The 18,473-nt window shown below is 45.9% G+C and overlaps 1 protein-coding gene across 2 annotated transcripts in view; it reads left to right on the top strand.

The window, feature by feature from the left end:
• TM7SF2 (transmembrane 7 superfamily member 2) overlaps nt 1–18,473 on the top strand; it is a 122,065-nt gene that overhangs the window by 28,662 nt on the left and 74,930 nt on the right. For both annotated transcript variants that reach the window (XM_063944851.1, XM_063944850.1), the window contains exons 4-5: nt 1,079–1,133; nt 2,204–2,398. In XM_063944851.1, coding sequence (XP_063800921.1) covers nt 1,079–1,133; nt 2,204–2,398 — 250 coding nt within the window. The remainder of the gene's footprint in view (nt 1–1,078; nt 1,134–2,203; nt 2,399–18,473) is intronic.

Genomic DNA, 18,473 nt, shown 5'->3' with positions numbered 1-18,473 from the left:
GCTGGTAAATAAAAGATGAACAAGTTAAATACAGCAATGATGCATCCCTTGCTAGTGGACAAAGTTCATCATCCAGAAATCATATGTATGGGTGATCCTCCTCTGACAGAAGTCTTGAAGTAGTATTCACTCAGTGGATATATAAGACATAAGCATAAAGAAAAACAATGTGTAGTATGTTCATTCCACTAGACTCTAGAGCATATGCAGAAACTAAGAGGAGGGAATTCCTAGATGCATGTAATAGTACAGCGTACCAAACGCGTAAGATTAGTGAGAGTCATAAACACATAAAGGTATCTTTGAAATTCAATCCAAGGTAAGGATCAGAGAAAGTGTGTGTGCCCAGGTCACACTTGGGAGTGTTAATATGAACACATAATGGTTTCTTGATGTACTATGAAGTACATGTGTGGGCGTACTACAAATCTCACAGCAAAGTAGTAAATAACATAAAGGTATCTTTGACTCCAAGTCGCACTGTGTCAAGTAGTGTAGTTCCTACCAAGGTATATTTAGACCCTGGGTGTAGATGTGTACTCCACCTCCCCACTGTATCAAATGACAAAAAATCTTCTAGCAGTATGTGTAAATGCGTACCCCAATTCACATTGTATCAGGTGATTAGAATTTTATCAAGGTATCTTTGTGCTGGGTTTCTTTCTCCACTCAAAAACTCTGTTCTTATTGAGTGCATATAATAAACCAAGTATTCCAATCCAAAAAGAAAAGATTTAATAAAGCACATAAAAGTATATAGACAAACATATTAAAAAGGGAGGGTGTTGTTCCACACACGTTATCCAGAGTGCGAACAGTTATCATGCACACAATTCTTGATGGTATCGCAAAAATACAGGTAAGTAAGTCCATAAAAAAATGAATCCAAGCATCAAAATATGAAGCTACCCCCACCCCTTGTATCATATCAGGTTTGGTTTACTGAAAGATTCAGCAGGTATTTAGGAGGGGGTACAGTGTTTTTTGTGTTTCTCTTACTTCATTTCCCATTTAAGTAACTTGCATGATGTTCCCATTTATTGGATATATACATTTTTATGATTTCTGTTTCTTACAGATAACCGAGGGAATCACTTTGAGAGATAACACCCGTTTGAAGTACAAGATAAATGGTAAGTTAACGTTCACACTTGCTGTACTACACAAGCTGGTGTTATAGACATCACTAGCACACATCAAGCAGGGCCACTATCCGTTATAGATTATTGTCACAGTATACATAATACCAGGAACAAAGCCTATCATTGTTTGTGTTTAAATAGTATTTTAAGGAGCTGGTCACTAAAGCCGTACTGTTTGGAATCTGTCCCACTAAGGCTGGGTACATCCTATGCTGATGGATACGCCAACAGAGCAGGCGATTTGGTAAGCAAACACACTCACCAGTCGGCAACTCTATATGTCTGGCCCGTCATCACAACTGGGTGGGTATTTGAACTTGCCCGCTGAGGTGTGACATCATTGTTGTGGTTCCTGTGGCTGGCATATGGGATGGTTGGCTGTACACCCAACCAGACATGCAGATATACTGTATCTTGTAGATATGTCAGCATCAGCTGTGCTGCAGGCCTGACCTCATGCAGGTCTTTCCCCTATGGCTCCTGTACTCTATCCTGGACACTCTCTCCAGCTAGACCTTGGTGAGCTGGCCATGAGATTCTGCCTCACAATCTTCCTGATGCTGCTGTAAGCCGGGGGTTTGTTACCTGCACACGCTGACCACCAGACGACTAAACACTCTCTGCAGATGCACAAACTCTACAAATCCGTCAAATTCTTTATGTCTGTGAATGATGTAGTTAACGGACATCTGGTGTACACACCCGCCAACCAACTACCGATATATTATTTGTTGCTCGAAAGAATGATATATCATTCAAGTGTATCATTCAAGTGTGTACGCAGTCTTAGTGTAGCAGATCAATAGGATTCTTGCCCAGTGACCCTTCTATTAACTGACTAGAGCTGGCTGATTGGCTGGTCCCAGCCATCGACCCAAGAGAGGGACAGGCTTTATTGGGCCTCAGAGGTCTCTTACATACTTTACATTTAGCTGAACATTGGAATAGGCTATTTAGGCTGATGGATAAATATATTTACTAAGGATATGTTTAGATTGTAAAAGAACAATTGCAATGTGTGTGTGGTTTGTGATACAAGTAACAACTTTGTGTCTCTGCAGCTTTCTATGCCTTCCTGGTGAGTGGCCTGCTGGCAGGAGTGGCAGTGATGGTCCAGTTACCCCTTTCTTATGTCTATGACCACTTCCTGCAGTTTGCTGCGGCTTCTGGACTCTTATCTCTGACTCTCAGCATCTTCCTCTACATCAAATCTCTGGCTGCTCCAGAGTCTGCACTGGCCCCTGGTGGGAATTCAGGTATCACCACTGGGGCGATACTACTTTTGCATAGGCTGATAACATTTTGATAACTGTTGACCTCCAGATAACTCTACAACTTTGTTTAGTCAATTGAGTGGCCAGGTAATCCTGTGCCTTAATTTCGTAACATACTGGTTACTGTATATAGAATATTAAAATGAGTGCTATCTCAATAGAACAGGGGTGGGGAACCTTTGGCACTCCAGCTGTTGTTGAGCTACACATCCCAGCATGCCCTGCCACAGTTTTAGCATGGCCAAATAGCAAAACTGTAGCAGGGTATTCTGGGATGTGTAGTTCAACAACAGCTGGAGTGCCAAAGGTTCCCCATCACTGTGGTCTTCTCCTTCTAGAACATAATTTCAGTACATGTAAAAGAAAATATAAGGGATTCACCCTTTAGAGAGTATCAGTGTAACACACAAGGAGTACCTATCCAGTGTGTGGACTATGTAAAGTATACACCCCGAATAGGTACTCCGTGTGTACCTAGAGGCAAAAAGAAGAATCCTATAGCGAATTGAGTGTCTGGGATTAATACCTGCCTTATGTGGAGCTTTTTTTTTCTCTCCCCATCTGGTAGGTTCATTGGTGTATTGCTGATGATTCTAGTGACATTGTGATTTTACTATACTACTTGAGTGTAACTTGTAATACATTTCTTGTATGGTCTTTAAACTGTCACACTGTTTTCTCTAACGTCCTAGTGGATGCTGGGGACTCCGTAAGGACCATGGGGAATAGACGGGCTCTGCAGGAGACTGGGCACTCTAAGAAAGATTTAGTACTACTGGTGTGCACTGGCTCCTCCCTCTATGCCCCTCCTCCAGACCTCAGTTAGAATCTGTGCCCGGATGGAGCTGGGTGCATTTTAGTGAGCTCTCCTGAGCTTGCTAATAAGAAAGTATTTTAGTTAGGTTTTTTTATTTTCAGAGAGCTTCTGCTGGCAACAGACTCTCTGCTACGTGGGACTGAGGGGAGAGAAGCAAACCTACTAACTGCTGCTAGGTTGCGCTTCTTAGGCTACTGGACACCATTAGCTCCAGAGGGTTCGAACACAGGATCTTAACCTTGGTCGTCCGTTCCGGGAGCCGCGCCGCCGTCCCCCTCGCAGAGCCAGAAGACGGAAGCCGGCGGGTGAAGCAAGAAGACATCCAAATCGGCGGCAGAAGACTCCTGTCTTCATATGAGGTAGCGCACAGCACTGCAGCTGTGCGCCATTGCTTCCACACTACCCACACACTCCGGTCACTGTAGGGTGCAGGGCGCAGGGGGGGGCGCCCTGGGCAGCAATTATGATACCTCTTGGCAAAAGTAACATATATACAGCTGGGCACTGTATATATGTATGAGCCCCCGCCATTATTTTTACACAGAAAGCGGGACAGAAGCCCGCCGCTGAGGGGGAGGGGCTTCTTCCTCAGCACTTACAAGCGCCATTTTCTCTCCACAGCTCCGCTGAGAGGAAGCTCCCCAGGCTCTCCCCTGCAGTCTCAAGGTAGAAAGAGGTTAAAAAGAGGGGGGCACATGAATGTAGGCGCATTTATCATATATACAGCAGCTACTGGGTAAACACTAAGTTACTGTGTAATTCCTGGGTTATATAGCGCTGGGGTGTGTGCTGGCATACTCTCTCTCTGTCTCTCCAAAAGGCCTGGTGGGGGTCCTGTCCTCATATAGAGCATCCCCTGTGTGTGTGGTGTGTCGGTACGCGTGTGTCGACATGTTTGACGAGGAGAGCTATGTGGAGGCAGAGCAGGTGCAGATGGATGAGGTGTCTCCGCCAACGGCGCCGACACCTGATTGGATGGATATGTGGAAGGTGTTAAATGATAATGTAAACTCCTTGCATAAAAGGTTGGATAAAGCTAAAGCCTTGGGACAGTCAGGGTCTCAACCCATGCCTGATCCTACAGCGCAGAGGCTGTCAGGGTCTCAGAAGCGCCCACTATCCCAGATTGTTGACACAGATATCGACACGGACTCTGACTCCAGTGTCGATGGCGATGATGCAAAGTTGCAGCCTAAAATGGCTAAAGCCATCCGCTACATGATTATAGCAATGAAGGATGTATTGCACATATCAGAGGTAAACCCTGTCCCTGACAAGAGGGTTTATATGTTTGGGGAGAAAAAGCAAGAGGTGACTTTTCCCCCTTCACATGAGTTAAATGAGTTATGTGAAAAAGCGTGGGATTCTCCTGATAAGAAAGTGCTGATTTCCAAAAGGTTACTTATGGCGTACCCTTTCCCGCCAACAGACAGGTTGCGCTGGGAATCCTCCCTAGGGTAGACAAGGCTCTGACGCGCTTATCTAAGAAGGTGGCCCTACCGTCACAGGATACGGCTTACCTAAAGGATCCGGCGGATAGGAAGCAGGAAGGTATTCTGAAGTCTGTTTATACACATTCCGGTACCATACTGAGGCCGGCAATTGCGTCGGCCTGTATGTGTAGTGCTGTAGCAGCATGGACAGATACTCTGTCTGAGGAACTGGATACCTTGGACAAGGATACTATTTTACTGACCCTGGGGCATATAAAAGACGCTGTCCTATATATGAGGGATGCCCAGAGGGACATTTGCCTACTGGGCTCAAGAATTAATGCAATGTCGATTTCTGCCAGAAGGGTCCTGTGGACTCGGCAGTGGACAGGTGATGCCGATTCAAAAAAGCACATGGAGGTTTTACCTTATAAGGGTGAGGAATTGTTTGGGGACGGTCTCTCGGACCTAGTTTCCACAGCTACGGCTGGGAAGTCAAATTTTTTGCCATATATTTCCTCACAACCTAAGAAAGCACCGTATTACCAAATGCAGTCCTTTCGATCACAAAAAGGCAAGAAAGTCAGAGGTGCATCCTTTCTTGCCAGAGGCAGGGGTAGAGGAAAGAAGCTGCACCATACAGCTAGTTCCCAGGAACAGAAGTCCTCCCCGGCTTCCACTAAATCCACCGCATGACGCTGGGGCTCCACAGGTGGAGCCGGGAGCGGTGGGGGCGCGTCTCCGAAATTTCAGCCACCAGTGGGTTCGCTCACAGGTGGATCCCTGGGCCTTACAGATTGTGTCTCAGGGATACAAGCTGGAATCCGAAGTGATGCCCCCTCACCGTTACCTAAAATCGGCCCTGCCAGCTTCCCCCATGGAAAGGGAGGTAGTGTTAGCGGCAATTCACAAGTTATAGCTCCAGCAGGTGGTGGTAAAGGTTCCCCTCCTTCAACAGGGAAGGGGTTACTATTCCACAATGTTTGTGGTACCGAAACCGGACGGTTCGGTCAGACCCATTTTGAATTTAAAATCCCTGAACATTTATCTGAAGAAATTAAAGTTCAAAATGGAATCGCTCAGAGCGGTCATTGCAAGCCTGGAAGAGGGGGATTTTATGGTGTCTCTAGACATCAAGGACGCTTACTTGCATGTCCCCATTTATCCACCTCATCAGGAGTACCTCAGGTTTGTGGTACAGGACTGTCATTACCAATTCCAGACGTTGCCATTTGGCCTGTCCACGGCACCGAGAATATTTACCAAGGTAATGGCGGAAATGATGGTGCTCCTTCGAAAGCAAGGAGTCACAATTATCCCATACTTGGACGATCTCCTCATAAAGGTGAGGTCCAGAGAGCAGTTGCTGATCAGCGTAGCACACTCTCAGGTAGTGTTGCAACAGCACGGCTGGATTCTGAATATCCCAAAGTCGCAGCTGATTCCTACGACGCGTCTGCCCTTTCTGGGCATGATTCTGGACACAGATCAGAAAAGGGTGTTTCTCCTGGCTTAGAAGGCTCAGGAGCTTGTGACTCTCGTCAGAAACCTCTTAAAACCAAAACAGGTGTCGGTGCATCACTGCACGCGAGTCCTGGGAAAGATGGTGGCGTCATACGAGGCCATTCCCTTCGGCAGGTTCCATGCGAGGATCTTTCAGTGGGATCTGTTGGACAAGTGGTCCGGATCGCATCTTCAGATGCATCGGCTGATCACCCTATCCCCCAGGACCAGGGTGTCTCTTCTGTGGTGGCTGCAGAGTGCTCACCTTCTCGAGGGCCGCAGGTTCGGCATACAGGACTGGGTCCTGGTGACCACGGATGCAAGCCTCCGAGGATGGGGGGCAGTCACTCAGGGAAGAAACTTCCAAGGGTTGTGGTCAAGGCAGGAGGCTTGTCTGCACATCAGTATCCTGGAACTAAGGGCCATATACAACGCCCTGAGTCAAGCGGAGCCTCTGCTTCGCAACCAACCGGTGCTGATTCAGTCAGACAACATCACCGCAGTGGCTCACGTAAACCGCCAGGGCGGCACAAGAAGCAGGGTGGCGATGGTGGAAGCCACCAGGATTCTTCGTTGGGCGGAGAATCACGTGCAAGCACTGTCGGCAGTGTTAATTTCGGGAGTGGACAACTGGGAAGCAGACTTCCTCAGCAGACACGACCTCCACCCGGGAGAGTGGGGACTTCATCAAGAAGTCTTCACGCAGATTACAGATCGATGGGAACTGCCACAGGTGGACATGATGGCATCCCGCCTCAACAAAAGGCTACAAAGGTATTGCGCCAGGTCAAGGGACCCTCAGGCGATAGCTGTGGACGCACTAGTGACACCGTGGGTGTTCCAGTCGGTCTATGTATTTCCTCCTCTTCCTCTCATACCCAAGGTACTGAGAATCGTAAGAAAAAGAAGAGTGAGAACAATACTCATTGTTCCGGATTGGCCAAGAAGGACTTGGTACCCGGAACTGCAAGAAATGCTCACAGAGGACCCATGGCCTCTGCCTCTCAGACAGGACCTGTTACAACAGGGGCCCTGTCTGTTCCAAGACTTACCGCGGCTGCGTTTGACGGCATGGCGATTGAACGCCGGATCCTAGCGGAAAAAGGCATTCCGGATTAAGTTATTCCTACGCTGATAAAGGCTAGGAAGGACGTGACGGCTAAACATTATCACCGTATATGGCGAAAATATGTTGCTTGGTGTGAGGCCAGGAAGGCCCCAACAGAAGAATTCCAGCTGGGCCGGTTCCTGCACTTCCTACAGTCAGGAGTGACTATGGGCTTGAAATTGGGGTCCATAAAGGTCCAGATTTCAGCCCTATCCATTTTCTTTCAGAAAGAACTGGCTTCTCTTCCTGAGGTTCAGACATTTGTTAAGGGAGTGCTGCATATTCAGCCCCCTTTTGTGCCACCAGTGGCACCTTGGGATCTCAACGTGGTGTTGGGTTTCCTGAAATCCCACTGGTTTGAGCCACTTAAAACCGTGGAGCTAAAGTATCTCACGTGAAAGTGGTAATGCTATTGGCCTTAGCTTCGGCTAGGCGTGTGTCAGAATTGGCGGCTTTGTCATGTAAAAGCCCCTATCTGGTTATTCATATGGACAGGGCAGAATTACGGACTCGTCCACAATTTCTGCCGAAGGTGGTGTTATCTTTTCATTTGAACCAACCTATTGTGGTGCCTGCGGCTACTCGTGACTTGGAGGATTCCAAGTTACTTGATGTAGTCAGGGCTTTGAAGATTTATGTGACCAGAACGGCTGGAGTCAGGAAAACTGACTCGTTGTTTATCCTGTATGCATCCAACAAGCTGGGTGCTCCTGCTTCAAAGCAAACCATTGCTCGCTGGATCTGTAGCACGATTCAGCAGGCTCATTCTGCGGCGGGATTGCCGCATCCAAAATCAGTAAAAGCCCATTCCACAAGGAAAGTGGGCTCTTCTTGGGCGGCTGCCCGAGGGGTCTCGGCATTAGCTGCTCGGCAAAGCTGTACTTGGTCAGGTTCAAACACCTTTGCAAAATTCTACAAGTTTGATACCCTGGCTGAGGAGGACCTGGTGTTTGCCCATTCGGTGCTGCAGAGTCATCCGCACTCTCCCGCCCGTTTTGGGAGCTTTGGTATAATCCCCATGGTCCTTACGGAGTCCCCAGCATCCACTAGGACGTTAGAGAAAATAAGATTTTACTCACCGGTAAATCTATTTCTCGTAGTCCGTAGTGGATGCTGGGCGCCCGTCCCAAGTGCGGATTTTCTGCAATACGTGTATATAGTTATTGCTTAATAAAGGGTTATGTTATGTGGCATCCGTTGAGTGATGCTCGATTGTTGTTCATAGTGTTAACTGGGTATGTTATCACAAGTTGTACGGTGTGATTGGTGTGGCTGGTATGAGTCTTACCCTGGATTCCAAATTCCTTTCCTTGTAATGTCAGCTCTTCCGGGCACAGTTTCCTTAACTGAGGTCTGGAGGAGGGGCATAGAGGGAGGAGCCAGTGCACACCAGTAGTACTAAATCTTTCTTAGAGTGCCCAGTCTCCTGCAGAGCCCGTCTATTCCCCATGGTCCTTACGGAGTCCCCAGCATCCACTACGGACTACGAGAAATAGATTTACCGGTGAGTAAAATCTTATTATTTTCTCTATTCTCCTTCTTGGTGATATACCTTAGAGAAAAAAATAATAATCCATTTAGGGTGTTGCTACAACTAGGATATCAACATAAAAGAGCCCTTAATGAGCTTATATATATCATTTCTGCAGCAGGGTACACAGGTTTCCACAGGGAAACATCGAGGTTTAGAGTGGATCATGATCCATAGGCACCAACAGTCTAAAGCTTTAGCTATCCCAGGATGCATTGGGGCCTCCTCTATAACCCCGTCTCCAGGCACTGAGAGCTCAGTTTCGAGTTGGTACCTGCAGCAGCAGGTCACCTAATAGGAGGGCTGCACTGGTCAGTCCTGAAAAGCTTTTTTTAAAAGAAGATTTCCATATCTCTGGCTGGGCTGTCAGCGCTGTATGTAAGTGTGACATTTAGCGCTGCAGCTCCATCACCTGCCAAGCGGCGTTGCATACTCCGCAGCCTGGTTCCCGGGTACTTGCGGCGGAGAAGTCACGGCTTAGGCACAGAGTCGCAGACCGTTCTCCTGGTTCGTGTGGCTGCTACAGGGAGGAAGTAAGCGGGTCCCCCAGGCGGGACCCTCCGTTAAATAGCGTTGCGACCGTGGTCTGGGTATACAGACCGCGGCACTGGCGTGGACACTGTCACTGGGCAGGGACCTACTAGACCACCAGGGCATTTGAGCACAGATCGGGTGTACTAACACCCCAGTTAGTAAGGCTCAGAGTACCTGGAGTGAAGTCCAGCATAGGGGAGGCGGAGCTTGACCTGTAGCCCCTCCCCTGGCCCAGGGCGCCATCTCAACACAGATTTCCCGCCCTGGAGCTGCCTCACACTCTCCCTCACTCCCTAACTGTGCACCATCTGCACAGCATAGCTGCAGCAGGTCTCTGGGATTGCAAGGCAAGGTCTCCCTTATAAAGCTGCCTGTATACAGCGCTGAGACTTTACAAACACTTGAGGATCCTACATGTCTTGAGACCGCGTTAGTTGAGAAAAAGTGTACTTTACAGAATATATTGTACGAGTATTCTGATATCTCCCAGTCGCTGACCGCGTAAATATATATATATATATATATAATATATATATATATATATATATATATATATATATATATATATCTCTCTATCTATCTATTTATCTATCTATATATATATATATATATATATATATATATATATATATATCTCAACAGTATTGACCAGCACTCCATAAATAGTAGCTAGTACCTGGGTGCCCACTCACGAACCTCAAGGGCACAATGCACAGAAACACGACTTTGAGAGGCACTCCTCGGTTTTCTGAAAGAATTTCACAGCCACCTGATAAAGCTAAATATTTATCTTATATAATACCCTTTATGAGGTCTAAGAACACTGTACGCTATCTACGTATGAAGTACCGTAAGGGTACGCACGTTGCGTAACAATCGCTTAGCCGTAGTCGAGACGCTCAAGCGTCACGTTCGCTCACGGCCAAGAGATCACAGGCAGGCACGCTATTGGCTGCTGACTAACGTAATGATTCGCTATAGCGTAGCGGACGCTCGGGACCACGAGGAGATCACCAGCGGCGCTGACGCTAACAATGTTAAACCTTTAAATCTAAACCATAAACAATGTAATATGCTGTAAAACCTTAGTGTATAGATAGAGTGTAAATGCAACACAGTGTAACCTTAACTCAAAAGCTGTATGAGCGTCACCGACGCTCTGAGAATACTTAACACTATAAGAAATACACAGATACCTGGGCTTAGGGTCCAACGCCTAATATATATATATTATGAATGATATACTTGCAAAAGAATTAATACAAATACAAATCATACACTACAATATAACATAGACTACCTAACCAGATAACTACACAGGAAATATAATACAATTACTATTTAAGAGAAAATAAGAGAGAAAGAGGAGAAGAGAGAGAGAGAGAGAAATTGGCCCACAATAACAAGTAGATCAATATAGTTGCGGAGAAACACTTACGCACAAGGGGAAACGATCGCATGCGCCTCGATATCCAGCTCCCGATTATCAGCAATGAGAACCGTTGAAGAGAGTGAACTGGATATGGTCGGCCTGCCTATTTATGCCCCACACACAATACAATTCAATGGTCCTTACAATCTCATTGTTCATTGGACACAGGAATTCGGCTTCGCATTATAACAAAAGGTCATAGGTTGATTCATACAGGTGGGCTGTGACTGCTTCCAACTGTTCAGGTGGGTGGGATACTGGGTTTCCCGCCGCATGACTAAATAAGAACAAATAATAGTAAATGGACATAAACTTCTTATGTCCATAACTATTCGCACGAGCGATTAATCCGCTCCAAACCAACACCGGAATATTGCTATTTAAATACTCTTCCGATGGGTTCCAAACACCACTGTATGACCCCTGTTAGACCCTTCGTACAATACAAAGAGGGATCTTTCTGTTCAGGAACATGCTATGTTAACTAAACTTTCAGAATCTATCAAAGGGACCATGATCTACAAAATACATTATATAGTGAAAATATGTAATGATTGAGTCGCACGCTACGATCACATAAACTCTACCGTAAATACGCATACCGTGCGCCTGCGGGTGCCCGCGACTGTGAGTATGCGCACGTACGGGAGAGCGTACGCATGCGCAGCACGGACCTGTGTGAGGTGCAAATATGGTAGTGTGCATAGAGATATTTTTCTGACTTTGACAGTCCACCCTTTGGCAGTCAACAATAACTGCCACCTTCTAAAACATTTCAAAAAGAGAAAAATATATGTCAGGGGTTAATACATTTCCATGGTTGGGTAAGGGAGGAGAGAGGAGAAGGTGTGAAGAGGGTATGACCTAGTGAGATAGCAGAAGCATGTGTGTATGAATCCGTGCTTGGGGGTCATGTATCATCGTGCCGTACGTGTGGTACATCAAGCTTCGAGGTATTGCGAAGTATACATTTGAATTCCTTCTTATCCCGTGGTACGGGTCTGTGGATGGGCTGTCAAACTTTACCGAGCTCTTTTCGGCTTTGGTTGTAACAAAATGGGGGAGCACATTTTAGTTGATGATACATGAATGGGGGAGATATGTGATTGCTGATATCTGTGCCTGTATTCCCTATCGACTATGTGTGTCATTACCTGAGGGTTGTAGAAATGAAGAAAAGACATAATTACGGTAAATGCGGTGGTATTCTATGTCAGATAAATGTACATTCGTCGATTGAGGTCTTGTTTGGTGTCTGTTGAATGCAGTCTTCTTTGTGCTTTTGCCCATAAGGTGCGAGCAAAAGCTGTCAATGTCCATAGATTTACAGAAGTGTTGGGCTAGCGTAATTTTAAAATTTCTAGGGAAACTGGGGATCCATGGCATAGTTCATCAAAAATCTGTGTATCAAGTTGTCAAAACTTCTTCTTTAATCCATCTGTTGTCTGTATATCGGCTCACCAAATTCCTCGTCCAAGTGGGTCTTTTTACCTTGGAGGAAACGGAAAAACAGGTGAAAGAAACGGACCGTAGAAATCGCATTTTCATCACATCATTGTTTCTACATTTGGGTCATAAATCAAATCCATTGGAATTACAGTTTCCTCACTCCTTAAACTCATTACCCTAGTACGACGATTGCACCTCATTAAAGCCTGACCGCATCTAAATATCAAACCAATCGTTATGATAACACCTAAGATACATAGGAGAAACTTCCCAACATCCATTATGACTCCTTGAGCCCAGTCTCCCAAACCAGAGAACCAATTTTGCGGGTTCAACCATGACACCCAACCAGTCAGCTCATTACCTACAGCAGCAAGAGTGAGATTGTGTCTCCTGCGAAATTCCCACTTCAGTTGGAGAATATCGTCCATCTTTTGGTCTATGACCTCGACCGGGTCCTCGGTGCTATTCGTAATATATGTGCAACATTTCACGCCGTATTGTGTTGCCAGTGTGACACAATATCCGCCTGTCACTGCTGTGAGGTAATTAAGAACCATTCTATGCTGTACCAGTTCTGTTTTATAAGCCTGAAGTTCTCTTCCAGTATACCTAAACGTGTCATCATACATTTCAGTGATATTATCTAACAAATTGGCGAGCGCAGATATGTATTTATAATTCAACACTCCTCTGGCGGTGCGAGTGATATCTAACGCGATTAGAAACTGAATCCCGGTGGATTCATGGATCATGTCAGAGGCCGGATGCTCTGTTCTTTCTATCAGGTGCCGTTTAACTACGTGCTCGTAATGGGTGTGAGTATAAGGAGTTTGGGCAACACGGTGTATGTCTTTCATTTTGTCATGTGATACAGTCATTACTTCAGGCAGTACTTTTCCAATATAACACAATCCTTCAGAGTTTGGGGCAAGCCACTTATACGCCTTTCTCCCGCATATGAAATATGCATCATCGGGGAGAACATATGGGACGGAGTAGGACATAACCATATTACACACCTTCCATGTGAAATCTCCTAACCCTAATTCTTCCATCTGCTTAGTACACGTATCAGGTTGTACGATATGTGCACAGTATCCTGGTGATACCTCTCCAACTCTCGTAATCCTATTTCCTAAGGTATACCTATACCGGAAAGATTTTCCTCTACTGGCTATGTGGCGTATAAGCTCTGTATCTGTAGGCATTCTATCTGCTCTATGCGAAAAGGTCATGGTTTGATTACTCCATGACACTTCCCAATTTCCCGGCTTTCGGGGATTGGAGATGTTAAAACATAATAGGGACCTATCCACATGGTATTGGTGGAGCTTCAAACTAGGAGGGCTGGATATATTAAACCTCCTGTCCACCGGTCTCCCACCACTTAACTCAAGTACCTCCCCTAACGTTAAAGGAAATGGTACTAGCCCTGATTTGCTATGACCTTGAGGTACTTGAGAGCATACCCAACAATCTGTTTTATTTAACACACTACCCACTAAGGAGTGATAGTCACTCAATGGATGCCGGTCCATATGGATATTAAAACTGGATTGGCATTTCTTTATGCACCCATCCTCAATGACATTGTTACAGAGCCGACAGATACAGTTTTCTTCAGCTAACAATCCTTCACAATTCCTTCTATGGTCAATGCTATCGGATCGTTTTCTGATACTCGCCTTTGCTTGTTGATTATGTTGTTCTTGGAAAACTACGCCTCCATCTCTGTCATCAGAACCCATTCCAGAACCTCTCTCGACCTCCATGGTACTCTCGCCGGAACAGACTGCTCTGGTCAACATCATGGTCAACAGGAAAATCCGGATCACAGTCTCTTGGGGCAAGTCCATCTTGTAGGAGGAAACGGAGAAGAATGAGAAGGGGGAAAAATAATTTGAGGGAGAGGGGATGGGAAGTTGGAGAAAAACAATAAAAGGGAACAGGGGATCGACAACTGCTTTTGGTCTTGTGATTTTCAATGCTCAGGTGCCGCCTCAATCCTCCTGGAACAGACACTCCAGTGATACAACCTCTACCGTCTGTTCCTTATCACGGGGCCTCTCTGGATCAGCAACCTTTTTACAGTGGGACGAATGAACCCAAGTCTCTCTCTCAGCAACCTTCAATGCTGTAGTGCTAGTCAATAAGACCTGGTATGGTCCTTCCCATCTGTCAATAAGGCAACCTGAGCGTAGAAAATTCCGTATCATTACATAATCCCCAGGTTCAATGTCATGACAATTACTATCTGGTAAATCAGGAATCACCAACTTCAAATTATCATTTTGATTCCTCAACTGTTTACTCATGTTAATCAAGTATTTTACAGTCACTTCATTGTTACACTTCAAATCATCCTGAGGGTTAATCATAACATGCGGTTGTCGACCAAACAAGATTTCAAAGGGAGACAGATTAAGAGGGGACCTGGGAGTGGTTCTGATGCTGTACAGTACAATGGGTAAAGCTTCTGGCCATGTCAATCCTGTCTCTGCCATCACTTTACTCAGTTTATTTTTAATAGTGCTGTTCACTCTTTCCACTTTCGCACTCGCCTGTGGACGGTATGGAGTGTGCAGCTTGCTATCAATTCCCATCAATTTACACATTCCTTGGAAGACATCACCTGTAAAATGGGTACCCCTATCACTTTCGATAATTCTAGGGATACCATATCTACATACAAATTCCTGCACAATTTTCTTAGCAGTAAACATAGCGGTATTTGTGGCCGCTGGAAATGCTTCGACCCAATTTGAGAAAACATCTATACAAACAAGTATATATTTCAAATTTCGACAAGGGGGTAATTGAATAAAGTCAATCTGTATTACCTGGAAAGGGCCGCCGGCAGGTGGGATATGAGATGGTTCTGTAGGTATTGCCTTTCCAATGTTCTTTCTCAGACAGGTAAGGCATGACATTGCCCTTTTACTCGCATGAGATGAAAATCCTGGGGCACACCAATATGCTCTTACCAACTTGCACATCCCTTCCTTGCCCAGATGAGTCAGCCCGTGAGCTGCCTCAGCTAAACATGGAAGGTATGCTCTGGGGGCCACTGGTTTACCGTGTCCATCCGTCCAGAGTCCTGAGGACTCCTGACCATATCCTTTTGCCTTCCAGACTGCCTTTTCCTGTGTGGAACACAAATTTTGCATCTCACACAACTTCTGTGTGTTGATGGTATTAAATACCATCAGTTGTGTGGTGTCTGTCTGTCTGGGGGTAGCAGCTGCTAATTTAGCAGCTTCGTCTGCTCGGCTGTTACCAAGTGATACTGGGTCTTGGCTATATGTGTGTGCTTTACATTTGATAACAGCCACTCTGTCGGGTTCCTGTATTGCTGTTAGAAGCCTTTTTATGTGAGCTGCATGCGCTACCGGTGTACCAGCTGCCGTCATGAAATTTCTGAGGCGCCATAGGGCTTCGAAATCATGGACTACCCTGAATGCGTATCTAGAATCGGTGTAGATATTGGCTGATTTGCCCTTAGCCAATTCACATGCTCTGGTTAGGGCGACCAGTTCAGCAACCTGGGCTGAGTGAGGTGGGCCTAGCGGTTCCGCTTCTATGGTGCCTTGGTCATCTACGACTGCGTATCCAGTACACAAGTCTCCCGAGTCTGACTGTCTATGACAACTACCGTCCGTGTAGAACGTAAGTTCTACATCTTCCAGTGGGTTGTCACTGATGTCAGGCCTTGCGGTAAAATTTTGGGTCAAATATTCCATACAATCATGTGTGTCTTCCTTTGTATTAAATTCTCCTTCCCCACCACTCTCATCCTCCACCCTTTGTGCCTGTCCAGGCACACCTGGGAGATATGTTGCAGGATTTAATGCACTGCATCTCCTTATGGTGATGTTTACGGGGGCCATTAGTGCCAATTCCCATCTTGTAAACCGCGCTGATGAGACGTGTCTGGTTTGGGCAGAATTTAACAAGGCTGACACTGCATGTGGTGTATGAATTGTGAGGTTGTGACCTAGCACGACGTCTTCGCTTTTCGTTACTAGCAATGCTATCGCAGCAACGCTTCGCAAGCATGTGGGGAGGGATCGCGCTACCGTATCTAGCTGAGCGCTGTAATATGCTACCGGCCTGCTGGCATCACCGTGCTTTTGGGTTAGTACGCCTGCCGCGCAACCAGCACTTTCTGTTCCGTATAGTTCAAAGGGTTTCCCATAGTCTGGCATACCCAATGCTGGTGCCTGCGTTAGGCACTGTTTAAGTCTCTCAAATGCTGTCTCAGACTCGTCTGTATGCGAAATCCGATCAGGTTTGTTTGAGGAGACCATCTCCTGCAAGGGTAACGCTAGAATGGAAAACCCTGGGATCCAGTTACGGCAATACCCACACATTCCTAAAAATGTTCTGATCTGCTGCTGGGTTTGTGGCAGAGTCATGTCTCTAATTGCTTGAATTCTATCAGCGGTCAGGTGTCTCAGTCCTTGTGTTAGACAGTGTCCCAAATATTTTACCTTAGTTTGGCATAATTGCAACTTGTCTTTGGAAACCTTGTGTCCTGTGTCTGAAAGATGAAACAGGAGCTGTTTCGTATCCTTCAGGGATGCTTCCAATGAATCAGAACACAGTAGTAGATCATCCACGTACTGTATTAATACTGATCCACTCACTGGTTGGAAAGACTGTAAACAATCATGCAAAGCCTGGGAAAATATACTTGGGCTATCTATGAATCCTTGTGGTAATCGAGTCCATGTGTATTGGACTCCTCTGTATGTAAATGCAAACAAATATTGACTGTCAGGGTGCAGAGGTACCGAAAAGAAAGCGGAGCAGAGGTCAATAACAGTGAAAAATTTCGCAGTGGGAGGGATTTGCATTAGGATGACAGCTGGATTTGGCACTACGGGGAACTGACTCTCAACTATTTTGTTAATCCCCCTTAGATCCTGCACTAGCCGGTAACCCCTCCCCCCACTCTTTTTAACAGGGAAGATGGGACTATTGGCAGTGCTGGACGTTCTTACCAGAATGCCCTGTTGTAGCAAGCGCTCTATTACGGGATACACTCCTAACTCCACCTCTGGCTTCAGAGGGTACTGTGGGATTTTTGGAGCTATCCTACCATCTTTTACTTGTACAACTACCGGAGCTACGTTTGCCATTAATCCAGTGTCCTGTCCATCTTTAGTCCAAAGTGACTCTGGTATCTGAGATGTCATTTCTTCTACTTGGGAGGGAGTCCTATTTGTCATAATGGTATGTGACATTAATTTTGACGGGGAGTCTAACATGTCTCGCACTTCCTGAGCGTGATTCTCAGGTATGTCCAAGAATACACCTTCAGGAGTACAATAAATGACGCACCCCATTTTACACAGTAAGTCTCTTCCCAGGAGATTAGTCGGTGCCGATGCAGCCAGCAAAAAGGAATGCTTGGTATGTAAAGGCCCTACTGTAATCTCGGCTGGTTTGCTAACAGGGTAGTGCTGGACTACTCCCGTTACCCCTATGGCTGGAATTGTCTTACCAGTGGTTCTCATGCCCACTGTCGAATTTATCACTGATTTGGCCGCCCCTGTGTCTACAAGAAAGTTTAATGATTTACCAGCTACATTGATTGCAATTTCTGGTTCACTTCCAAGGCTTGCAATCAATTTTACTGGCTGCAGATTACAGGTATGGCCACACCCCTATTGGGTATGGTGACCTCCCTGAATCCCGCTGGCAGCAACTACTTGTGATGGAGTTAATTGGGAGCTACCAGAGGCTTGCCAGTCTCTGTTCGGGGGATATCTTTTTGTTTCCCCTGTATGTGGCTCATAACTCCGTTTCTGCGGACCCTGATCCCAATGTCGTGTGTCGTGTCGTTGTCTAGGGGGTTGGTATGAGTTTCGTGAATTCTTCACTCTACAATCTCGTGCCATGTGTCCCTGTTTATGACAAGAATAACAAGTAACCACATTTGACTTACCCACAGGGTTTGGTGATATAAACAAAGGCTGCCTTGTGGTCAGGGCCTGTATACTTACTGCCATTAACTTATCACCTTGTTGTTCCCTGTGTCTGGTGATGTTCCTATCGTGATCAATAGCAGCCTCTCTCAAAGTAGCCACAGACAGACCTCGCCAACATGGTTGTGTGGTCTGTACCCTAGTCTTCAATGACTCTTTTAAACCATCCATCAGTACCGATACTGCTACTTCTCGATGGTTTATGTTTGTTTTAATGTCCTCTATGCCTGTGTATTTTGCCATTTCTGATAATGCTC

Source organism: Pseudophryne corroboree, chromosome 11 (genome assembly GCF_028390025.1).
Source record: "Pseudophryne corroboree isolate aPseCor3 chromosome 11, aPseCor3.hap2, whole genome shotgun sequence".
Lineage (NCBI taxonomy): Eukaryota > Metazoa > Chordata > Amphibia > Anura > Myobatrachidae > Pseudophryne > Pseudophryne corroboree.
Note: the sequence above shows the minus strand (reverse complement) of the source record. Positions and strands in the feature narration are given on the sequence as shown.